We start from the raw sequence: 25,655 nt of genomic DNA, 5'->3' as shown, positions 1-25,655 counted from the left end.
AAAAATTTTATCCCGATAAACGTAAAGTATAATTAATCGATATTTAAACAATAGGACGTTCTTATCAATGTTATAAAGATTATATATATATATATGTACTCTCATATACTATCGATTTAAAATTGAAACGCACAGAAAACTTTATTTCATTTTATTCTTTCGAAATTTATAGTACAGGAATTTCAAATCTAACAGGAAAAAAAACATTAATAAGAATGTTAATATTGATATTTAATTTTAAATAACTACAGTGCAATAACACGTCTAAATACATAGAGTTACATGAATATTAAAATTAATTAATTGTTTTACTGAATAACAGCTCTTAAAGTTGTGAAGTATGAAAAGGCCGAAGATAGGTATTAAAATATATATATAAAATTATAAAATTTATCGATGTGTATGAGAAGTATTGACAATTATAAAGATAATGAACCTACCGACATATAATAAGCAAGTTATCTATAATTTCTACGTTTTAATTATTAATTTTATTATAATACCAAGCTCAATGAACGCCATTAATTAAAGTACAAATTACTAGAATTAGAAATAAATAGAAATTACTAGAAAAAATTGATAGCATTATATTGGATGTTGTAATAATATGAAATAACGTAAATGATAATAATATTATTGTTAATTTAATAATATTACAAGATTAAGTACGGGTAATTTCCTTTTTTTCATTTTCTAGAATTATTACGACGAGCTGTAATCGTTTTATCAAGATAATGGAGAAATACACAAAGACAAACATAATATGGCGTTTTATTTTTTTTCGGTAGAAGAGTAGCTTTGATTACAAGAGACGTTTATAAATGAAAGGTAGATATATACACGTGTGCATGTGCATTAGGAATAATAATATCCAATACATATCCATCTTTATAAACTCATAATATAACGTTAAGATATATCCTTCTTGTTCTCTTGTAACAATTATGTTATTACTTCTTCCATTTTGATTTTAGAATAAATGGTACATAATTATATATAGTAATATATAATTATCGTACGGTATATATATATATATATATATATATATATATATATATATATGCAGAAGAATACGCTTTATGTACTCTATATAAAGCAAATATATAATAATATAAATATACGTGTACGTTTATGGTATATAAAACATATTACCTTCTTACGTTTTACAATTTTAACTCAATTCAATTTTAATTTTATTTGTAGTAACATCTATATAAGATTTTTTTTTTGTCTTTGTATTAATAACAATCTATCTAATTGATCTATCTGATTTATTGTTTAAATGACTGCAGCACGTAACGTTGTAAAGTACGAGAATGATGAAGATAGAAACTGTAAATAGAATAAAAAATATAATAAATGAATATATATATATATAAATATATATATATATTTATTTTTTATAATATTTAATTATCTTGTTAGGCTTACCGAAGCGTAATATTTTAGAGACAACGCTGGTAAAACTCCATCGATGTTAACAATTACAGGTTTTTGAGATCTTTGGATCAAAATGCACATACTTTTCAATACTTTTGTTGATTGTCCAATCCAATTAGAATTATATACCGATAATCCAATGGCTATACTCTTTACGAAACATATACGATAATTAATATCATAATGGAATAATTTCCTAAATATATTTAATTATTACATTATATATATATATATATATATATATATATATATATATATTATACATATGGAATAAGATTTACCATTCCTGCTAAATTTTCAGCTGGATGAGAACATAGAAATAATTGAATAACTGCACCAATAACGAGAATGACGAATTGAATTTTCATGGTTGTTGATTTCGCCTGTAATCGAGAAAAAGAAAAGGAAAAAAAAAGAAAAGAAAAAAGAAAAGAAAAAAGAAAAGAAAAGAAGAATTAATATATCAAAGGATATAATTCAATAAAATTCAATATGATAAGGAAAATATTCAATAATATAAGATAGAGATAAATTTTTACATAACTAACAAAAATAAGTTGTAATCCACCGAATATCATGATCATGGCCGATATGCAAGTAGTTATAAGAATGATATAACGTACAGTTATAACAACGTCCTTTGCGTATCTAAAAATGAAACGTAACGTGTGATAGGATAAGTATTTAATTTCGTAAAAAGCAAAGAAAAAAAAAAAAAAAGAAAAAAAGAAAAAAAGAGAAAAAAGAAAGGAGAAAAGAATAAAGCCAATTATATCGTGATAAACTATTAATAATTTACCTTAGCAAATGCAAATGTTTACGTATGCAACAATTTAAATCGAATAAATTGATAAATCTTGTTAATTCCACGCACAAAATTTCAAATCTTGCCGAGGTGAACCACAATAAAACTGCAACCTGACAATCAATGGTACCACCGACGGATGCTAAAATTCCAACGAATCCTTGGTGAAAGTAAATTATTTCGTATATGGGATGCGAATCAACTTTAAAAGGATACTTGGCGTATGTTGGCAATGGTTGGGATAATATCGTCGGTCCTAAAATAAGACCTGAACAAATCACGTAAAAGCCAATGGTTGTAATTAAATGAAAAATCGCACATCTCTTTACGTAATTTTTTAATATTCTTTTTTCCAAAGGGTTAGCTCGTTTCACGAAATTTTCCATCTCCAGGATTATCGACTGCGATCAAGAACAGGAAAAAAAAAAAAAGAAAAAAAAGAAAGAAAGATGAAATGAAAAATAGAACAAACATCGAACTAACTCGTTCGAACGTTGAAACGAAATTGTCAAAAAGGGTAATGATGGAAGGAAAAATGAAAAAAAAAAACGAAGAGAGAGAGAGAGAGAGAAGAAATAAAGTACAAAAAAAAAAGGAAAAAGAGAAAAATTTGATTTACCTGAAATTTCCAACGTTGCTTTCTCAATATCAACATCTTTATACACATTTGACAGACACCTGCTAGAATGCACGTAGTTTGTATCGTAATTAAAGTATTCTGACGATACTCATAAATCCCATTAATTAATGCTAAAAGTAAGAACGTAGCGGTTAAAAACGATGTCCACCAATAAATGTCACGCAAGAGTAATTGTTTTTTTGTTGCGTTTAAAGGTGGCGGCCAACAGCCCATTATTATAACACTCATTTTCGTAAATTTCAAAGCAGTTTCCGGTGTAATATCAAATATCATTATTTATTACAATATATAACAATAAATTCGCTCGATAATGTTATAAGATTGATCGTACGTATGAAATACTTTTGTAACCATCGACTTGATATTAGATCGTTACGATTTACTGACTTTCGATAACTTATCATAAATACAATCTCAATAATGACGTTCGTTCGTGTACGCGTATCGAGAGATCGAGCGAAATAAATAAATCAATCATTTGACAATTAATGTATACAACGTTGCTTTCACGACCTAACTATTATCATCGATTACTTCGTAATGCCGGTTTAAGTTCAATGTTTCTACGATATTATCCGAAGTTTATTTCCTTTCATCGAATTTCAATTAGATATATTATATTTATCGAATAATGAATACCGTTTAAAATACATTCGAAGAATTCTAATTTTTTCTTTCTTTCTTTTTCCTTTTTTCTTTTCCTTTCATTTCTTTTCTTTTCTTTTCATCATCTTAAGCTATGATTACAAATCTATAGTCCGCATTGTAATAATATAGGAAAGCGTAGAAAAATATCATTTCATATCTTTTGCACTTACGGTTACGTATTCCATCATGCTTATAAAGATTACTATTTCCTCTATTCCCTCCCCACCCCCCACACCTTCTCACCGTACACCCTTTCGTAAGAGTATGAATATGTTATCAAGGGTTTTCATACTTCTTTTCTTTTTCTTCTTCTTCTTCTGCTTTTTTTGTTTTTTTCTTCTCTCTTTAACTTCGTTATTATCATTCATTATTTCGCATCAATACTTCCACCCTTATTTTCTTTTCCCTAGTTCTATTTCTTTGTATTATCGAGGAACAAATTATGAATTTTCTTCACGTATGTATATGACGAATGTGTTAACTTTATTTTCATTTATTGAAAGCAGACATCAGTTGAGGGACTTGTTTTACTTTTTTTTTTTTTCTTTTTTTTTCTTCTTCTAGAGAAATGTACCTTTTAGATAATCAAGCGTCGAATAGAAAGCAAGTAAGTAAATAAATTTGTGATATTTAATTTATAGATCTATTCTTTCTTCTTTCTTTTCTTTTTCTTTTTTTTTCTTTTTTTTTTTTTTCTTATTTTAATCTTTTCTTATTTTAACATTTTCATGAGAGAATGGAATAATTTTCAATGATTTTTCTATACTTTTTATTAATCGTTTATTGTTTTGCATCTATATTCGACATTTCCATCCTAATTTTCTTTAAATTAATTCTTCTTCTTCCTACAAATGCTTATTCTTCTTTATACAAATACAAAAAATTAATTAATCGTTTTATTTAACAGCAGCTCTCAATGTTGTGAAGTATGAAAATGACGATGACAGAAACTGAAATATATATAATCGCGAAATTTATCGATGTGAGTGAGAAGTATTGACAATTATAATGATAATGAACGTACCGACATGTAATAAGTTAGGGACAATGCAGGTATAAATCCAGGAATACTGACTGTAATTGGTTTTTGAGATCTTTGAATTAAAAAGCAAACATTTTTCCATATTTTTCTTGATTTATCAATCCAATTCAAATCGTAAACTGCCGATCCAATCGCAGTACTCTTCAATGATAATTTTTAATAAAATAATATAATATACAAGTTATATAATAATCATTATATGTATGTTGTCTAAATAAAAAAAAGAGGAACCATTCAATTTACCATTTCAATTAAATTTTCAGCCGGATATGAGTTCAAAAATAATTGAACAATAGCGACAATATCCAATACGAGAAATTGAAATTTGACCGCTACTGAATCTGACTATCGTTAAAAAGATAAATGCATTAAAAAGAAATTATAATATTAATAAAATGAATAAGAATATGTATAGATATTGATCATGCATGTAAATATGAATATTGTCTTCTTTGGATAAATTTCTTTTGAATCTTTTCAATAATAATGATTATTTAATTATTATAATAATGATACTAACGAATAAGAGTAAGAGTCCACTAAATACTATTAATATGGTCGTAATAAAAACAGTGGAAAAAATCACAAAACGCACAGTTTTCACTATATTTCCTGCGTACCTAAAAAAGAAATAAGAATAACACGTGTTCATGTTTTTATTGAATACAATTTTTCATTCATATTCTAATGAGAAAAATATTACCTGAGTATTTGACCATGTTTCACTATACATCGTTTAAGATCATATTCGTCGACAATATTGGCTACTTCAATTTCCAACATTTCAAATCTTGCTCCAGCGAACCATAGTAAAAGTGCGACCTGACAATCAATCGTTGCACCTGTACAAGCTTGTATGCAAGTAAATGCTTGTTGAAAATAAATAATTTCGTAAATGGGATGTGATTCCGTGTCGAAAGGATAAACCGCAAAAGTTGGTAACGATTGTGATAAAAATATTGGTCCCAAAACGATATTCGTACCGGCTAAATAAAATCCAAATGTAAGAGATATGTGTAGTATCGCAGATCTATTCACATATTTTTCTAATATAGCTTTTTCGTATGGCGCGGCTTGTTTAATAATATTTTCCATTTCCATTATTATCGACTGAAATGATCGATATAATATTATAGATGACGTATTAATTGGTAATGACAAACCAAATTCAACTTCTAATTTTATATTAAACCTGCAAACTCGAACGTTTCATTCTACATGCCATCATTTTAATACTCATTTGTATAATTGCGATTGCAATGCACATTGACTGTATCAGTATCTCGAAATTATTGCGATGAACGTACATTCCATTTAGTAACAACAGTAACATCGTCTGAGCGCATAGAAAAGAAGCGCAAAAATAAATATCGAGAAAGAACAATTTTTTTTTCGAAGTGTTCGTCGATGGTGGCCATGCAACTAATAGAGCAACGCTTCCCTTCGTAAACTTTAATGCTTTTTCATGAGTAAATTTCATGACAATATAATTTGTTTGATTTTTTTGTTTTTTATTGTTTTTCTTTTCGTTCTTTTTCTCTCTTAACGTGACCGTTCTGAACGCGAACAGAAAACTACTCGACGCTGATAAAAAACCGGTCTATAGATCGTAATTTTTATTTAGGGATGAACGAAGATAGAATAAGATTTCCTTCGGTACTTTACAAACGGAGAAATACTCTCTAATTCTACGCTCGATATTCTTGCACAAACGCTTATTTCAACTTCAGCCTATAATGTAGTTTCGCTAGTTTGGATCGTTGAAGGAAATAAATCAATCAGGAGTAACCTACACGCCACATGTATTTTACGTATCTGTAATTCCTTTAAATTATTGGATACGAAGAAAATAAGCGATTCTTTCAGCACTTTTTCTCCGATAAGTTCTTTCTTACATGTAATTTTGTAATTTGAGAATGCGATGATAGAATAGCAATAAATGACTATACATCTAGTGAAACAAGCGAGTAGATTGCAAATTTATGTTTCCTTTTTTGCAAAAATGAAACCATGTCCAATCATTTTCTATGGAGCCTTTTTCTCTAGGTTCAATTATGGTTTTACTGTGGAATGGAACATTTATACGAAGAATTTAGAAAACAAATACACGGAGGGATATCCTTTAAATTTCGACAATATTTGATATTTTTCTAAACATTAGTACATTCTAAATATGTAAGTACAATTTCGTTATTGAATTTACTAAATTTATACTATTAATTACTAGGAACCTAATCACTAATAAAAAAATACTATGAATATTTTAAGTGAAATCGAGTTGTAACTTATTACAGGATTTAAATATACCTTCATTAATGACGTTAATTGGTTTAATCGATAAAATTTCCTCCGTATTTTCCGTGAATCGAAGTAAAAAAAGAAATTCATCGTTTAATATTAATTTTTATATAATTTTTTTAGATATTGATTCGATAGATACCAATGTATAGTTATTTAAAATAAATAATTTCGTGGATGTGCGAGTGAATAAATCATTCGACAGGTTATAAATTATTTCTTCCACTTTTTGCTGCAAAATTAATAATTACTACGTGTATAATGTCATTATTTATGCGTGTCAGTGAACTTTCTGTGCCTACATTGAATCTATTTCAATTAGATATATTCTGTTTCTTGTAGAATATTCATACATAAAATTTATCTTGAGATTTTTAATTTTTTGATTATTTTTTTCATATAGTCTGCTGCTTTAATTTTATAGTATTGATTATTATCTACTAAAAGGCATAGAAATTGTTTTAGTACGTCTTTTACTTCTGATTTTGTATTCCATTATGCATAGACGAAAATACAATGTTCTTTGTACTTCTCTTACATTCTGATGGGAGAATAGGATAATTTTCAATGATTTTTCTATACTTTTTATTCATCGTTCATTATTTTGCATCTATATTTGACATTTCCATCTTTTTTCACACAAATGCTCCTTCTTCTTCTTTATATTAATGAAAAAACTTAATTAATCGTTTTATAGAACAGCAGCTCTCAATGTTGTGAAGTATGAAAAAGACGATGACAAAAACTAAAATATATATAATCGCGAAATTTATCGATGTGTATGAGAAGTATTGACAATTATAAAGATAATGAACCTACCGACATATAATAAGTTAGAGACAATGCAGGTATAAATCCAGGAATACTGAGTGTAATTGGTTTTTGAGATCTTTGAATTAGAAAGCATACATTTTTCCATATTACTAGTGATTTATCAATCCAATTCAAATCATAAGCTGCCGATCCAATAGCAGTACTCTTCAATAATAAATTTTAATAAAATAATATAATATATAAATTGTATAATAATTATTATATATATATTGTCTAAATAAAGAAAGAGGGCCATTTAATTTACCATTTGTATTAAATTTTCAGCTGGATGAGAGTTCAGAAATAATTGAATAATAGCGACAATATCCAGTACAAAGAATTGAAATTTGATCGTCATTGAATCCGTCTATTGTAAAAAATATTTTACATTGAAAAGAAAGTATTCGAAATATTTATAAAATTATTTGGAATACGTATAGATATTTATCATGCATATAGATACGTGTACATAAATCGTCTATTATTTCAATTAAAACATATTACGAATATCTGTTATTTAATTGTTATAATAATAATACTAACAAATAATAGTAAGACCCCACTAAACACAATTAATATGGTCGTAATAGCAACAGTAGCAAGAATTACGAAACGCACAGTTTTTACTATCTTTTCTGCATAACTAAAATAATATATAAAAATAACTCAGGTTCCTGTATTTATTGAATAAAATTTTTTTTTCATGTTCTAATGAGAAAGCGATTACCTGAGTATATGACGATGTTTTTGTATACATCGTGTAAGATCATATTCGTCGACGATATTTGCAAATTCAGCTTTCAACATTTCAAATCTTGCACCAGCGAACCATAGTAAAAGTGCAGCCAGGCAATCAATCGCTGCAGCTGTACAAGCTTGTATAGCAGTTAATGCTTGTTGAAAATAAATAATTTCGTAAATGGGATGTGATTCCGTGTCGAAAGGATAAACCGCAAAAGTTGGTAACGATTGTGATAAAAATATTGGTCCCAAAACGATATTCGTACCGGCTAAATAAAATCCAAATGTAAGGGATATGTGTAGTATCGCACATCTTTTCACATATTTTTCTAATATAGCTTTTTCGTATGGCGCGGCTTGTTTAACAATATTTTCCATTTCCATTATTATCGACTAAAATGATCGATATAATATTATAGATGACGTATTAATTGGTAATAGTAAAGCAAATTCAACTTCTAATTTTATATTGAACCTGTAAACTCGAACGTTGCATTCTACATGTCATCATTTTAATACTCATTTGTATAATAGTGATTGCAAAGCACATTGACTGTATCATTATCTCGAAATTATTGCGATGAACGTACATTCCATTTAGTAACAACAGTAACAACGCCTGAGCGCATAGGAAGGAAGCACAAAAGTAAACATCGAGAAAGAACAATTTTTTCCTCGAAGTATTCATCGGTGGTGGCCATGCAAGTAATAGAGCAACGCTTCCCTTTGTAAACTTTAATGCTTCTTCGTGAGTAAATTTCATGACAATATAATCTGTTTGATTTTTTGTCTTTCTTTTTTTATCTTTAACGTGACCGCTCTGTATGCGAACAGAAAACTATTCGACACTGATAAAAAACCGATCTATAGATTTTTATTTAGGGATGAACGTAGATAGAATAAGATATTCTTCGGTACTTATTTTACAAACGATGAAGTACTCTCTAATTCTACGCTCGATATTCTTCCGTAAACGCTTATTCCAACTTCAACCTATAATGTAGTTTCGCTAGTTCGGATCGTTGAAGGGTATAAATTAATCAGGAGTACCCTACACGCTACACGTTTCTTACGTATCTGTAATTGCTTTAAATTATTGGATGCGAAGAAAATAAGCGATTCTTTCCGCACTTTTTCTCCGACAAGTTCATTCTTACATGTAATTTTGCAGTTCGAGAATACAATGATAGAATAGAAATATATGATTGTACATCTATTGAAACAAGCGATTAGATTGCAAATTTATGGTTTTTTTTTGCAATAATGAAACCGAGTCTAGTCATTTTCTATAACGTCTTTTTCTCTTGATTCATTTAAAGTTTTACTGTGGAATGGAACATTTATACGAAGAGTTCAGAAAACAAATACACAGAGAGATATCCCTTAAATTTTGAGAATATTTGATATATTTCTGAAAATTTGTACATTACAAATATGTAAGTACAGTTTAGTGATTGAATTTACTAAATTTTTTCTCTTAACTACTTGGAATCTAATTACTAATAAAAATATACTATGAATATTTTAAGTGTAATCGAGTTGTAACTTATTACAGGATTTAAATATACATTCATTAATGACGTTAATTAGTTTTATCGATAAAATTTCTTCCGTATTTTCGGTGAATCGAAATAGAAAAAGAAATCCATCGTTTGTAATTTTAATTGTGTAATTTTTTACATATAAATTGTATAGAAGCCAATGTGTCGTATAAAATGAATAATTTCGTGGCTGTCCGAACAAATAAGTCATTTTGGGGAAGTGCGAATAAATAAGTCATTTCGTGGATGTGCGAATAAATAAGAAATTCGTCTTCATATCTATTATTACTTTCACTTTTTTCTGCAAAATTATTATTTACTATGTGTATAATGTCATCATTTATGCGTGTCATTGAACTTTCTGTGCCTACATTGAATTATTTTCAATTACATATATTCTGTTTTCTGTAGAATATTCATACATAAAATATATTTTGAGATTTTTAATTTGTTAATTATCTTTTTCATGTAGTCTGCTACTTTAAATTTATAGTATTGATTATTATCTACTAAAAGTCATAGAAATTGTTTTAGTACGTCTTTTATTTCTGATTTTGTATTTCAATATCCATAGACGAAAATATAATGTTCTTTATACTTCTTTTACATTTTGATGAGAGAATAGAATAATTTTCAATAATTTTTTTGCACTTTTTATTCGTTTATTGTTTAGCATATATATTCGACATTTCCATTTTTTTTCACACAAATGCTTTTTCGCCTTTTTATATAAATGCAAGAAATTAATTAATCGTTTTATTTAACAGTAGCTCTCAATGTTGTGAAGTATGAAAATGACGATGACAGAAACTGAAATATATATAATCGTGAAATTTATCGATGTGTGTGAGAAGTATTGACAATTATAAAGATAATGAACGTACCGACATGTAATAAGTTAGGGACAATTCAGGTATAAATCCAGGAATACTGACTGTAATTGGTTTTTGAGATCTTTGAATTAGAAAGCAAACATTTTTCCATATTTTTCGTGAGTTATCCATCCAATTCAAATCATAAGCTGTCGATCCAATTGCAGTACTCTTCAATAATAATTTTTAATAAAATAACATATTATACAAGTCGTATAATAATCATTATATATATGTTGTCTAAATAAAAAAAGAAGAACGATTCAATTTACCATTTGTATTAAGTTTTCAGCCGGATATGAATTCAGAAATAATTGCATAACAGCAACAATATCCATCACGAGGAATTGGAATTTGACCGCTACGTCATCTGACTATCGGTAATAAAATAAATGCATTAAAGAGAAATTATAATATTAATAAAATGAATAAGAATTTGTATAGATATTAATCATGCATGTAAATATGAATATTGAGTTCTTGGAATAAATTTTAATTTGAATCTTTTCTGAATCTTTTAAATAATAATGATTATTTAATTGTTATAATAATGATACTAACGAATATGAGTAGGAGTCCACTAAACACCATTAATATGCTCGTAATACAAACAGTAGCAAAAAGTACGAAACGCACAGTTTTTATTACCTTTCCTGCGTAACTAATGAAGAAATAAGAATAACAGGTATTCATGTTTTTCTTGAATAAATTTTTGTTTTCTTATTCTAATTAGAAAAATATTACCTGATTATTTGACAATGTTTCACTATACATCGTCTAAGATTGTATTCGTCGATAGTATTGCATAATTCAATTTCCAACATTTCAAATCTTGCACCAGTGAACCATAGTAAAAGTGCAACCTGGCAATCAATCGTGGCAGCTGTAGAAGCTTGTAAAGCAGTTAATGATTGTTGAAAATAAATAATTTCATAAATGGGATGTTTTTCTACGTCGAATGGATAAGTTATAATATTTGGTAACGGGTGTGGTACAAATATTGGTCCTAAAATAATATTCACACTGGCTAAATAAAATCCAAATGTAAGAGATAGGTGTAGTATCGCAGATCTATTCACATATTTTTCTAATATAACTTTTTCGTATGGTGCGGCTTGTTCAATTATATTTTCCATTTCCATTATTATCGACTGAAACGATCAATATAATATTATAGATGACGTATTAATTGGTAATAGTAAAGCAAATTCAACTTTTAATTTTATATTGAACCTGAAAACACGAACGTTTCCATCTACATATCATCATTTTAATACTCATTTGTAGAATACAGATTGCGATGCACATTGATTGTACTATTATCTCGAAATTATTGCGATTAACGACCATTTCATTTAGTATGAAAACTAAGGTCATCTGAGCACTTAGAAAGGAAGCGTAAATGTAAACATCGAGAAGGAATAATTTTTTCCTCGAGGTGTTCATCGGTGGTGGCCATGCAACTAATGGAGCAACGCTTCCCTTTGTAAAATTTAATGCTTCTTCGTTAGTAAATTTCATGATACTATAACTTGTTTGATTTTTTTCTTTCTTTCTTTTTAACGTGACCGATCCGAATGCGAACAGAAAATTATTTGACTCTGATAAAACCAATCTATAGAGAGTAATTTGTTTTTTATGTATGAACAGAGATAGAATAAAATATTCTTCGGTATTTATTTTACAAGAAGTACTCTCTAATTCTACGCTCGATATTCTTCCGCAAACGCTTATTCCAACTTCAACCTATAATGTAGTTTTGCTAGTTCGGATCGTTGAAGGGAATAAATTAATCAGGAGTACCTTACACGCTACACGTTTCTTACGTATCTGTAATTGCTTTAAATTATTGGATGCGAAGAAAATAAGCGTTTCGCTCCGCACCTTTTCTCTGATAAGTTCTATCTTACATGTAATTTTGTAATTTGAGAATGCGATGATAGAATAGCAATAAATGACTATACATCTAGTGAAACAAGCGAGTAGATTGCAAATTTATGTTTCCTTTTTTGCAAAAATGAAACCATGTCCAATCATTTTCTATGGAGCCTTTTTCTCTAGGTTCAATTAAGGTTTTACTGTGGAATGGAACATTTATACGAAGAATTTAGAAAACAAATACACAGAGGGATATCCTTTATATTTCGACAATATTTGATATTTTTCTAAACATTAGTACATTCTAAATATGTAAGTACAATTTCGTTATTGAATTTACTAAATTTATACTATTAACTACTAGGAACCTAATCACTAATAAAAAATACTATGAATATTTTAAGTGAAATCGAGTTGTAACTTATTAGAGGATTTAAATATACCTTCATTAATGACGTTAATTGGTTTAATCGATAAAATTTCCTCCGTATTTTCCGTGAATCGAAGTAAAAAAAGAAATTCATCGTTTAATATTAATTTTTATATAATTTTTTAGATATTGATTCGATAGATACCAATGTATAGTTATTTAAAGTAAATAATTTCGTGGATGTGCGAGTGAATAAATCATTCGACATGTTATAAATTATTTCTTCCACTTTTTGCTGCAAAATTAATAATTACTACGTGTATAATGTCATTATTTATGCGTGTCAGTGAACTTTCTGTGCCTACATTGAATCTATTTCAATTAGATATATTTTGTTTCTTGTAGAATATTCATACATAAAATTTATCTTGAGATTTTTAATTTTTTGATTATTTTTTTCATATAGTCTGCTGCTTTAATTTTATAGTATTGATTATTATCTACTAAAAGGCATAGAAATTGTTTTAGTACGTCTTTTACTTCTGATTTTGTATTCCATTATGCATAGACGAAAATACAATGTTCTTTGTACTTCTTTTACATTCTGATGAAAGAATAGGATAATTTTCAATAATTTTTTTGTACTTTTTATTCATCTTTCATTATTTTGCATTTATTTTCGACATTTCCATTACTTCTCACGAAAATGCTTTTTCTTCTTTTTATATAAATGCAAAAAATTAATTAATCGTTTTATTTAACAACAGCTCTCAATGTTGTGAAGTATGAAAATGACGATGACAGAAACTAAAATATATATAAATGCGAAATTTATCGATGTGTGTGAGAAGTATTGACAATTATAAAGATAATGAACGTACCGACATATAATAAGTTAGAGACAATGCAGGTATAAATCCAGGAATACTGAGAGTAACTGGTTTTTGAGATCTTTGAATTAGAAGACATACATTTTGCCACATTTTTCGTGAGTTATCCATCCAATTCAAATTATATGCTGCCGTTCCAATTGCAGTACTCTTCAATAATAATTTTTAATAAAATAATATAATATACAAGTTGTATAATAATCATTATATATATATTGTCTAAATAAAGAAAGAGGAGCGATTCAATTTACCATTTGTATTAAATTTTCAGCCGGATATGAGTTCAAAAATAATTGAATAACAGCGACAATATCCAACACGAGGAATTGGAATTTGACTGCTAATTCTTCTGTCTATCGTGAAAAAAACAAATGTATTAAAAAGAATTTATAAAATTAATAAAATGAATAAAAATACATATAGATATTTATCATGCATATAGATACGTGTAAATATATCTTCTATTATTTCAATTAAAACATATTACGAATTTCTATTATTTTATTGTTATAATAATAATACTAACAAATATGAATATAAGTCCACTAATGACAATTAATATGGTCGTAATAATAGTAGTGGCAAGAATTAGGATACGCACAGTTTTTACTATCTTTTCTGCATAACTAAAATAAGATAGAAGAATAACACGTGTTCATGTTTTTAATGAATACAATTTTTCTTTCATATTCTATTGAGAAAATTATTACCTGATTATTTGACAATGTTTCACTATACATCGTCTAAGATTGTATTCGTCGACAGTATTGCATAATTCAATTTCCAACATTTCAAATCTTGCACCAGCGAACCATAGTAAAAGTGCAACCTGGCAATCAATCGTGGCAGCTGTAGAAGCTTGTAAAGCAGTTAATGATTGTTGAAAATAAATAATTTCATAAATGGGATGTTTTTCTACGTCGAATGGATAAGTTATAATATTTGGTAACGGGTGTGGTACAAATATTGGTCCTAAAATAATATTCACACTGGATAAATAAAATCCAAATGTAAGAGATAGGTGTAGTATCGCAGATCTATTCACATATTTTTCTAATATAACTTTTTCGTATGGTGCGGCTTGTTCAATTATATTTTCCATTTCCATTATTATCGACTGAAACGATCAATATAATATTATAGATGACGTATTAATTGGTAATAGTAAAGCAAATTCAACTTTTAATTTTATATTGAACCTGAAAACACGAACGTTGCCATCTACATATCATCATTTTAATACTCATTTGTAGAATACAGATTGCGATGCACATTGATTGTACTATTATCTCGAAATTATTGCGATTAACGACCATTTCATTTAGTATGAAAACTAAGGTCATCTGAGCACTTAGAAAGGAAGCGTAAATGTAAACATCGAGAAGGAATAATTTTTTCCTCGAGGTGTTCATCGGTGGTGGCCATGCAACTAATGGAGCAACGCTTCCCTTTGTAAAATTTAATGCTTCTTCGTTAGTAAATTTCATGATACTATAACTTGTTTGATTTTTTTCTTTCTTTCTTTTTAACGTGACCGATCCGAATGCGAACAGAAAATTATTTGACTCTGATAAAACCAATCTATAGAGAGTAATTTGTTTTTTATGTATGAACAGAGATAGAATAAAATATTCTTCGGTACTTATTTTACAAGAAGTACTCTCTAATTCTACGCTCGATATTCTTCCGTAAACGCTTATTCCAACTTCAACCTATAATGTAGTTTTGCTAGTTCGGATCGTTGGAGGGAATAAATTAATCAGAAGTATCCTACTCACTATACGTTTCTTACGTATCTGTAATTGCTTTAAATTATTGGATGCGAAGAAAATAAGCGTTTTGCACCGCACCTTTTCTCTGATAAGTTCTATCTTACATGTAATTTTGTAATTTGAGAATGCGATGATAGAATAGCAATAAATGACTATACATCTAGTGAAACAAGCGAGTAGATTGCAAATTTATGTTTCCTTTTTTGCAAAAATGAAACCATGTCCAATCATTTTCTATGGAGCCTTTTTCTTTAGGTTCAATTAAGGTTTTACTGTGGAATGGAACATTTATACGAAGAATTTAGAAAACAAATACACAGAGGGATATCCTTTATATTTCGACAATATTTGATATTTTTCTAAACATTAGTACATTCTAAATATGTAAGTACAATTTCGTTATTGAATTTACTAAATTTATACTATTAACTACTAGGAACCTAATCACTAATAAAAAAATACTATGAATATTTTAAGTGAAATCGAGTTGTAACTTATTAGAGGATTTAAATATACCTTCATTAATGACGTTAATTGGTTTAATCGATAAAATTTCCTCCGTATTTTCTGTGAATCGAAGTAAAAAAAGAAATTCATCGTTTAATATTAATTTTTATATAATTTTTTAGATATTGATTCGATAGATACCAATGTATAGTTATTTAAAGTAAATAATTTCGTGGATGTGCGAGTGAATAAATCATTCGACATGTTATAAATTATTTCTTCCACTTTTTGCTGCAAAATTAATAATTACTACGTGTATAATGTCATTATTTATACGTGTCAGTGAACTTTCTGTGCCTACATTGAATCTATTTCAATTAGATATATTTTGTTTCTTGTAGAATATTCATACATAAAATTTATCTTGAGATTTTTAATTTTTTGATTATTTTTTTCATATAGTCTGCTGCTTTAATTTTATAGTATTGATTATTATCTACTAAAAGGCATAGAAATTGTTTTAGTACGTCTTTTACTTCTGATTTTGTATTCCATTATGCATAGACGAAAATACAATGTTCTTTGTACTTCTTTTACATTCTGATGAGAGAATAGGATAATTTTCTATGATTTTTTTGTACTTTTTATTCATCATTCATTATTTTGCATTTATATTCGACATTTCCATTACTTTTCACGAAAATGCTTTTTCTTCTGTTTATATAAATGCAAAAAATTAATTAATCGTTTTATTTAACAACAGCTCTCAATGTTGTGAAGTATGAAAATGACGATGACAGAAACTAAAATATATATAAATGCGAAATTTATCGATGTGTGTGAGAAGTATTGACAATTATAAAGATAATGAACGTACCGACATATAATAAGTTAGAGACAATGCAGGTATAAATCCAGGAATACTGAGAGTAACTGGTTTTTGAGATCTTTGAATTAGAAAACATACATTTTGCCACATTTTTCGTGAGTTATCCATCCAATTCAAATTATATGCTGCCGTTCCAATCGCAGTACTCTTCAATAATAATTTTTAATAAAATAATATAATATACAAGTTGTATAATAATCATTATATATATATTGTCTAAATAAAGAAAGAGGAGCGATTCAATTTACCATTTGTATTAAATTTTCAGCCGGATATGAGTTCAAAAATAATTGAATAACAGCGACAATATCCAACACGAGGAATTGGAATTTGACTGCTAATTCTTCTGTCTATCGTGAAAAAAACAAATGTATTAAAAAGAATTTATAAAATTAATAAAATGAATAAAAATACATATAGATATTTATCATGCATATAGATACGTGTAAATATATCTTCTATTATTTCAATTAAAACATATTACGAATTTCTATTATTTTATTGTTATAATAATAATACTAACAAATATGAATATAAGTCCACTAATGACAATTAATATGGTCGTAATAATAGTAGTGGCAAGAATTAGGATACGCACAGTTTTTACTATCTTTTCTGCATAACTAAAATAAGATAGAAGAATAACACGTGTTCATGTTTTTAATGAATACAATTTTTCTTTAATATTCTAATGAGAAAATTATTACCTGAGTATCTGATCATGTTTCTTTATACATCGTGTAAGATTATATTCGTCGACGATATTTGCAAATTCAGTTTTCAACATTTCAAATCTTGCACCAGCGAACCATAGTAAAAGTGCAACCTGGCAATCAATCGTGGCAGCTGTAGAAGCTTGTACAGCAGTTAATGCTTGTTGAAAATAAATAATTTCGTAAATGGGATGTGATTCCGTGTCGAAAGGATAAGCCGCAAAATTCGGTAACGATTGTGGTAGAAATATTGGTCCCAAAGCGATATTGATACCCGCTAAATAAAATCCAAATGTAAGGGATATGTGTAGTATCGCAGATCTATTCACATATTTTTCTAATATAGCTTTTTCGTATGGCGCGGCTTGTTTAATAATATTTTCCATTTCCTCTATTATCGACTGGAACGATCGATATAATATTATAGATGACGTATTAATTGGTAATAGTAAAGCAAATTCAACTTCTAATTTTATATTGAACCTGTAAACTCGAACGTTGCATTCTACATGTCATCATTTTAATACTCATTTGTATAATAGTGATTCCAAAGCACATTGACTGTATCATTATCTCGAAATTATTGCGATGAACGTACATTCCATTTGCTAAAGCCATTAACATTGTCTGAGCGAATAGAAATGAACCCCAAAAATAAACATCGATAAGGAACAATTTTTTTTTCGAGGTGTTTGTTAGTGGTGGCCATACAGCTAATAGAGCAACGCTTCTCTTTGTAAACTTTAATGCTGCTTCGTTAGTAAATTTCATGATAATATAATTTGTTTGATTTTTTTGTCTTTCTTTCTTTTTCCTTAACGTGACCGATCTGAACGCTAACAGAAAACTATTCGATTCTGATAAAAAACCTATCTATAGATTGTAAGTTTTTTTTAGGGATGAACGAAGATAGAATAAAATATTCATCGGTACTTATTTTATAAATGAAGAAATACTCGTTAATTCTACGCTCGTTTTTTTTCTATAAACGTTTATTTCAACTACCGCCTGTAATGTAGTTTCGCTAGTTCGTTGAAGGGAATCAATTAATCAGAAGTATCCTACTCACTACACGTCACTTACGTATCTGTAATTTCTTTAAATTATTGGATAAGAAGAAAATAAGCGATTCTTTTCGCATTTTTTCTTCGATAAATTTTTTCTTACATATAATTTTGCGGTTTGAGTATGCGATGATAGAAACTAAATAAATTATTGTACATCTAGTGTAACTATCGATTAAATTGTAACTTCATGTTTCTTTTTTCGCAATAATGAAACTAAGTCTAGTCATTTTCTATAGCGTTTTTTTCTTTTTATTCATTTAAGGTTTTACTGTGGATTGGAATATTTATACGAAGTAGAGTTCAGAAAACAAATACACCATGGGATATTCTTTAAATTTCGCCAATATTTGATATTTTTCTAAACATTAGTTCATCGTAAATATGTAAGTACAGTCTCGTTATTGATTTTATTAAATTCATACATGTAACATCTTGGAATGTAATTACTAATTTTAATATGCAGTGAAAATGTAAAATAGGTCATTTAATAAGCTCGGAGAATGCAATTCTACTTTCGAGATAATTTAAAGATTTAGATGTTAAAATTGTGAAAAAAGTGTAAAAATATTTTATCTAATGAATACTTATTATTATTTTTTGTTTCTATAAAATAATTTCTTACTTAGGTAATATCATAACATTATGGGAAACTAATATCAATGAGGATGTAATTATTGACATTTCATCTTTAATAACTACAGTGCATTAGCGTATAAATACATAGAACTACATGAATATTAAAATTAATTAATTATTTTATTGAATTACAGTTCTCAAAGTTGTGAAGTATGAGAAGGACGAAGATAAATACTGAAATATATATATATATATGTATGTATCGATGTATATGAGAAATATTGACAATCGTAATAATAATTAATCTATCGACATGTAATATTGTTAATATGCATATATAAATCCAGAAATATTGAGTGTTACTTGCTTATGAGATCTTTGAATTAGAATGCATACATTTTGTCACATTTTTCATTGATATTAAAAAATATTCATTTATGCGATTACGAGTACTATGTCAACGTTGATAGTTTCGAGGAAATATATTTTATCAAACGAGTCTTATCAATGATAGCACAATATAATTTTCCTTTTGGTTTGTTGAATTTCTAACTCGAATTTATCCTGGTTAAATCTCTTATCTATGGATAATAATTTAAGAATAATTTAGTTAAGATCTATCCTTATCCTTTTCTTTCATATCCAATATCTTTTCTTACTAAATAAATATCTATAAAAAATATTTTTTCCTAACTCGTGTATTTATGATTGTATATTTATTTCATCAATGCAATCATTAATCTTTGAAGATACCATTTTCAATACTTTATCCTTATCTTTTCTTAAGAGAATCGATAAGTTAAGAAACTTTTTCTTTTTCTCAATATTTCTAGTAATTATAGTTCCTTAATAATTTCACTCTTTCCGATACTCGATCATTTCACCCTTCTTTCATCCTTTTTTTTTTTTCCTTTGCACTCTTACTGCACGCTATTATAAGAACGAATTGTAAATTTTCTTCCCCCCCTACGACGTTAATGAATTATGTCTCTCTTTTTCTGTTTTCTTTTCTTTTCTTTTTTTCTCTCTCTCTCTCTCTCTCTCTCTCTCTCTCTTCACTTTTATTTCTTCTTCTTTTAGAGAAAACCTTCTCACATGTGTGCGTTAAGATATTTACGAGTATATCGAATCGAAGATATATTTGTAAATAAATTAGCTAAATTCAATTGTGAGATTTTCTTGGATCATTTCTTTTTATTTTTTTTTTTTTATTTTTTTTCTTTCCTTTTTTTTAAATAATACAAAGACGAAGTTATATAGCTCATCGGAAAAAGCAAGAATAATTTCAATAGTAAAGATAATAATGATTCGATTAACAGAGCTCTTCTCTAATAATTTTTAATTTTGTTATAATTCAAATAAATGAATTTAATAAGATTGCGGGATTTAAGAAAATAATTTGTATAAAAGATTCATAACGTTCAATTCTCAAAGCTATCTCTCGAATCTTCTTTAATATTGAATATAATTAAAAGATAAGATTTATTATGATCGAAGAATCCCGGAATATTTTGTATAATGAACTCATAAAATTTTTAATTCGTCCATATCTTTCTCGTTATCGTTCAATTCCTTTCTTGATATTTTTGAGATCATTTCAAGATATATAAGTTATTGATATTGGAAAACGGGAAAGAAAAAAAAAAGAAAAAAAAAAGAAAAAAAAAAGAAAAGAAAAAGAAAAAAAGAACAAAAAACAAATAATGGAATAATTTATATCGATAATAAATTCATACGATTAATATTTAAAAATTTATTCGTGAATCTTTTTTATTATGTTGAAATAATTTTCAAGATCGATGACATTGAGATTGCCAAGAGTGCAAGAATAATTTATCTCTAGCAAAGATAATTTGTACATCGATGCTTTTAGCGTTACTCGAATTGTGCCGAGTTGAATATGTCGTACGAAGCTAAAATACCCGAACGTTGGCACTCAAGTGGGATTACCGTTGCGCGAGATTTGTGTTGGAATTTTGTCAGAGTGTTAGGTCGTGCGAGAATGGAGGATTATCGTTCGAGAAACGAAAATGCGAGTCACCGTATCACGGTATACGTAAATATATCCTTGTACATAAGCTCGAGTATGTATCTACGAGTTTCACAGTGGTGGAATTTTACGTTTGGTAGAATCTTCGAATGTTCAGGAACGAACGATTTAAGAAATAAACTTCGGTTCCGTTTTTCAACGGCAACGATTTACTCGCTCGAGCACGTACGTAATTTTTGCAAATACCACAAAACGATCAACCTCGAAACCAAGAAGAAATGTCGAAAGGCATTCTCATAGTTCTCATTTCTTCAAGCAAGATACATTTCTTAGTTTTACCTCTTTTTTTTTTTTTTTATTTTTTTTTTTTTTTTCTTTTAAGGAACATACAATCTCTCTCACTCGCTCTCTCTCTCTCTCTCTCGATATCTGGTTTGGTTTGTAATGGTTTTTGAGATCTTTGAATTAGAAAGCATACATGTATAAAAGTAGACATTGAGAAAGAACAATTTTTGTTTTCAAGTGTTCAGCAATGGTGACCAAACGATTAATAAATTCAATGCTTTTCTTTGTGAAATTTAACGCTGCCTTTGAAGTAAATTTCATCGTTGATATAATTTGTATTTATTTTGTCTTTTTTCCTTTTTTTTCTTTCTTTCTTTCTTTTTTTTTTCTTGTCAACGTAACCGATTTAAAGGCAAATAGAAAATTGTACGACTTTTGTAGACGTACTAATTCGTAAATTATTACAATTTCAATATTAAGAATGATCGAAGAATGTAGAAAATAATTAATTCGTTGTTATTTTTACAAACAATAGTTAGATATTTTACGTAATAATACGTTTGATATTTCTTACGTAAACGTTTCTATTCCTCGCTTATAGATACATTTTTGCTTCTTCGACTTTTGTAGCTAAAAGGGGATAAATCAGTCATGAGATTTCTACACGCTAGACGTTCCTTACATACCCGTTATTATCTTGAATTACTGTGTGTAAAGAATAGAAGCTGTTTCTTCCTCCCTTTCTTCGTGCTAGCCCTCTTATATATGATTTTATAGTTTTAATACGTTATGATAAAGGAAGAGAATAAATGATTATATACGTAGAGAAACATGCGTTTGATTTTTTACCTTTAATTCGTAACTTCCGGTAAAATGTACTCGAATTCATTGATGCTCGATTGAGACTTTTTATTTTTATTTATTTATTTTTTTATTTATTTTTTCTCAATTGTGTGTCACAATTTTTATCGTGAAATACAAAGGACCATGGATACACAAATATTAAAAAGGATGAAGATACGAAATTATCGAATGGTGATAAAGTAACAAATAAAAATGAAATATTTCATTATCTTTATCAAATATATTTGCTATTTATATTAAAATAAAATAAGTTTTTAAATATTTCAAGATAATCCTCGATATTAACAATTTATTAGATTCATATATTGTTAAAATTATAGATCTGTTAATGTATTATTTTCATTTTTTCTTTTTTTTTTTTTCAAAATGTTATTCTATCAGAAAGGCTCGGATAGTTGTAAAGTATCGAAAGGATGCACTTAGAAACTGTAAAATAATTATTTATTAATCATTTATGTTAATTATTTATATTAACTATACAAAATTACGAATGTACGAAATAATTGAAGTAATCGTACAAATAGTTATAATACTCGCAGTGCGGTATTTGGAATTTTAAAAATGATTTGTAATAATCATTCGTATCAAGATTAATTAGAAAATTTATATATATATATATATATATATATATATATATATATATATATATATATATAGTTATGATTGCAAAAAAGAAAAAAAAAAGAAGATACCGACGAATGGATACATTGATATTGGAAAATTTTCTATTAATTTGATTAAGAGTACTATATTATCGTTGATCGATTCAAGAAAATATTTTTTTACCAAACGAGCGAATGATAGATTTATTAAATTTTCTTGTAGGTTCGTTAGATTCCTAACTTGAACGTTATCAAGGTCGAGTGTTTCTTACCGATAGATAATACTGCAATGATAAAGAAGGTAAGATACCATCGATCGAAATGGTCAAAGGTTTCTGTGACCTTTGAATTAAACTATATATACTGCTTTTCATTTTTTTAGATTTATCGATCCAATTTGACTGATATGCTGCCAATCCAACTGCAGAACTCTGCGAATTTAATTAATAAATTAATAATTTATAATAATAATGATAATAATAATAATAATAATAATGTAGTAACTATGAAAATTATTTACCATTTCCATCAGATTATCTGCTGGTCGACAGCATAAAAACAATTCGAATATCGATCCGATCATCAATGAGACAAATTGAAGTTTCAGTGTTATCGAATCTGCCTGTTTGTTAAAAAAAAAATATATATATATATATATACTTAGATCAGTGATAAACAATAATTAGTTTTGATAATTCGACGTGAATGAAATACCAACGAATAGAAATTGAACACCACCGAATATTATGCACACCGAAGAAACACCAATACTTGTGAGTATTATAAAACGTACTGCTTTGATGACGTCCTTTCCATATCTAAAAAATCATTACTACAATGAGAAGGAAAAACATTGGAATATATTAATGGATCATTAATAAACACTTGATTACCTTGATAAATCGAAATGTAGCTCGATAGAATATTTTAAAATATTATTTTCAACAATGTTTAAAATAATCGTATTTGTGTTTAACGAAAAATCATGCATAACAAGACAAACGAAAAAAAAAGAAACAAAAAACCAAAAAAAAAAAAAAAAGAGAAAAAAGAAAGAATAATAATAACAACACATTCGATAATTATATTAATTACCTTAATAAATTTTGATGTAATTTGATGTATGCGTAATTAAAAAAAAATATATGTATATATATATATATATATATATATATATATAAAAGAAATAATAACAGATACGATAACATATTAATTACCTAAGTAAATCGTGATGTAATTTAATGCAGTCATTTAATTCATCTTCGTTAACGATATTAATCAATTTAATCGTTAAAATTTCGAATCTGGCACCTGTGTACCAAAGTAAAAAAGCAATCTGACAATCTATGGTCACACCTACGGCCGCTTGGATGCCAACGAATGCTTGTTGAAAATAAATGATCTCATGGATTGGATGCGATTCTATTTTGAACGGATATTCGGCAAATGTTGGAAATGGACGTGGTAATATCGTTGGTCCAAGGATAAAGGCCACGCAGATCGTGTAATAACTAAACGTCATAGCAAGATGAAACATGGCGAATTTGTCGACGTATCCTTGCAGAATCTTTCTCTCAAAATCGTTCATCCTTTTGATGAAATCCTCCATCCCTAAGGTAACCATCTAAGAACAATGTTTTCTTTTTTCTTTTTTTTTTCTGTTTTTTTTTTTTTTCTATTTTTTAGAATCATTTAAAAGACATTTGAGCAATTAATAAAAAAAAAACAACACATCACGGATCACCTTAAGTCTCATGGATTGACATTTAAAAATGATCATTTTAATCCATATCTGCATAGAACCCATAAAAAAGCAAATCGATTGGGTAACTATCACGGAATTATGATAATGTTCACGTATTCCACTTATCTCAGCAAAAATAAACGATAATATTATTAAAAATGATATCCACCATCTGATCTCACGAAATATCAATTCTCTTTTAGTTGATTTAAATGTAGACGGCCAAGTACCCATAGGGGATACACTTAGTTTAGTAAATTTTAACGCATACTCCGGTGTTAACTTTGGCATCAACATTATGACGAATATATCGTAGAAAATGATTTAACCTCTGTTATCCAACTCCCCCTCCCAATATAACAACCCTTATCATTTTCCACGGTTTAAGAACGAACAAAGTAAATGCATTGTTTCGAACGATCATATTAAATAAATGATAAACTTCGTTGTCTTAGAAAACGGAATATTTTCTCTCCTCTAATGCCACGATATCTTTCTCTCTCTCTCTCTCTCTCTCTCTCTTTCTATATATATATATATATATATATATATATATATGTGTGTGTGTGTGTGTGTACGTATATACAATCGAATTATCGAAGGACGAGGAAATATATTTCCATTTCATTGTGTTAAATCATATCTTCCTGTATTTTCATCTAATTATCATTTATCAGTATAAATGCAAAGCTACCGTTACTATTAACTCTCTACCTCCTATATCTCTG

At 27.7% G+C, this 25,655-nt stretch overlaps 4 protein-coding genes across 6 annotated transcripts; all 4 read right to left on the bottom strand.

The window, feature by feature from the left end:
* Positions 1–1,278: 1,278 nt before the first annotated feature.
* LOC118444458 (uncharacterized) lies at positions 1,279–9,190 on the bottom strand. The gene is made up of 17 exons (XM_085663739.1): positions 8,903–9,190; positions 8,414–8,820; positions 8,230–8,329; positions 7,952–8,053; positions 7,693–7,851; positions 7,574–7,618; positions 7,315–7,414; positions 5,279–5,561; positions 5,171–5,195; positions 4,819–4,920; positions 4,558–4,716; positions 2,865–3,158; positions 2,240–2,646; positions 1,989–2,088; positions 1,722–1,823; positions 1,432–1,590; positions 1,279–1,332 (listed from the first exon to the last, which is right to left on the bottom strand). Exons 1-17 carry the CDS (start codon positions 9,188–9,190, stop codon positions 1,279–1,281), a joined length of 2,886 nt encoding a protein of 961 aa, XP_085519865.1.
* Positions 9,191–9,886: 696 nt separating this feature from the next.
* LOC118444459 (putative odorant receptor 92a) lies at positions 9,887–12,445 on the bottom strand. Of its 3 annotated transcripts, XM_085663619.1 has the most exons (7): positions 12,074–12,445; positions 11,863–11,991; positions 11,585–11,703; positions 11,402–11,501; positions 11,113–11,214; positions 10,853–11,011; positions 9,887–10,778 (listed from the first exon to the last, which is right to left on the bottom strand). In XM_085663619.1, the coding sequence occupies exons 1-7, from the start codon at positions 12,359–12,361 to the stop codon at positions 10,725–10,727; spliced, it is 951 nt and encodes a 316-aa protein (XP_085519745.1). In that variant the 5' UTR covers positions 12,362–12,445; the 3' UTR covers positions 9,887–10,724. The 3 variants fall into 3 exon arrangements, with proteins under 3 accessions (XP_085519745.1, XP_035728642.2, XP_085519746.1); XM_035872749.2 differs by having other exon boundaries at positions 11,585–11,991; XM_085663620.1 differs by having other exon boundaries at positions 11,585–11,991; positions 12,088–12,212.
* An 811-nt stretch (positions 12,446–13,256) lies between these two features.
* On the bottom strand, positions 13,257–15,529 carry LOC146872278 (odorant receptor 67c-like). The gene is made up of 6 exons (XM_085663621.1): positions 15,178–15,529; positions 14,689–15,095; positions 14,505–14,604; positions 14,230–14,331; positions 13,970–14,128; positions 13,257–13,895 (listed from the first exon to the last, which is right to left on the bottom strand). Exons 1-6 carry the CDS (start codon positions 15,463–15,465, stop codon positions 13,842–13,844), a joined length of 1,110 nt encoding a protein of 369 aa, XP_085519747.1. The 5' UTR covers positions 15,466–15,529; the 3' UTR covers positions 13,257–13,841.
* A 1,031-nt stretch (positions 15,530–16,560) lies between these two features.
* Positions 16,561–25,291, bottom strand: LOC118444460 (uncharacterized). The gene is made up of 11 exons (XM_035872750.2): positions 24,928–25,291; positions 24,401–24,807; positions 23,902–24,001; positions 23,704–23,805; positions 23,452–23,614; positions 18,283–18,656; positions 17,794–18,200; positions 17,610–17,709; positions 17,335–17,436; positions 17,075–17,233; positions 16,561–17,000 (listed from the first exon to the last, which is right to left on the bottom strand). The coding sequence occupies exons 1-11, from the start codon at positions 25,222–25,224 to the stop codon at positions 16,947–16,949; spliced, it is 2,265 nt and encodes a 754-aa protein (XP_035728643.2). The 5' UTR covers positions 25,225–25,291; the 3' UTR covers positions 16,561–16,946.
* Positions 25,292–25,655: the final 364 nt, after the last annotated feature.

The sequence above is a fragment of the Vespa mandarinia genome, chromosome 23 (assembly GCF_050613455.1).
Source record: "Vespa mandarinia isolate Hongniang chromosome 23, ASM5061345v1, whole genome shotgun sequence".
Lineage (NCBI taxonomy): Eukaryota > Metazoa > Arthropoda > Insecta > Hymenoptera > Vespidae > Vespa > Vespa mandarinia.
Note: the sequence above shows the minus strand (reverse complement) of the source record. Positions and strands in the feature narration are given on the sequence as shown.

Excerpts from the sequence above, each read along its gene's own strand:
- LOC118444460 (XM_035872750.2), bottom strand. The coding sequence starts at position 25,224 with ATGTTGATGCCAAAGTTAACACCGGAGTATGCGTTAAAATTTACTAAA. Across the intron at positions 18,201-18,282 it reads TGCAACGTTCGAGTTTACAG|TCGATAATAGAGGAAATGGA; the intron begins GTTCAATATAAA and ends CGATCGTTCCAG. Across the intron at positions 17,437-17,609 it reads GTGGACTTATATTCATATTT|ACAGAAGAATTAGCAGTCAA; the intron begins GTTAGTATTATT and ends TTTTCACGATAG.
- LOC146872278 (XM_085663621.1), bottom strand. The coding sequence starts at position 15,465 with ATGAAATTTACTAACGAAGAAGCATTAAATTTTACAAAGGGAAGCGTT. Across the intron at positions 14,605-14,688 it reads AAACATTGTCAAATAATCAG|TTATGCAGAAAAGATAGTAA; the intron begins GTAATAATTTTC and ends ATCTTATTTTAG. Across the intron at positions 13,896-13,969 it reads CTCTAACTTATTATATGTCG|TTTCTGTCATCGTCATTTTC; the intron begins GTACGTTCATTA and ends TATATATTTTAG.
- LOC118444459 (XM_035872749.2), bottom strand. The coding sequence starts at position 12,361 with ATGAAATTTACTAACGAAGAAGCATTAAATTTTACAAAGGGAAGCGTT. Across the intron at positions 11,992-12,073 it reads GGAAACGTTCGTGTTTTCAG|TCGATAATAATGGAAATGGA; the intron begins GTTCAATATAAA and ends TGATCGTTTCAG. Across the intron at positions 11,502-11,584 it reads AAACATTGTCAAATAATCAG|TTACGCAGGAAAGGTAATAA; the intron begins GTAATATTTTTC and ends TTTCTTCATTAG.
- LOC118444458 (XM_085663739.1), bottom strand. The coding sequence starts at position 9,190 with ATGAAATTTACTCACGAAGAAGCATTAAAGTTTACAAAGGGAAGCGTT. Across the intron at positions 8,054-8,229 it reads GTGGGGTCTTACTATTATTT|ACGGATTCAATGACGATCAA; the intron begins GTTAGTATTATT and ends TTTTTACAATAG. Across the intron at positions 7,852-7,951 it reads CTGAAAATTTAATACAAATG|AGTACTGCTATTGGATCGGC; the intron begins GTAAATTAAATG and ends TTATTATTGAAG.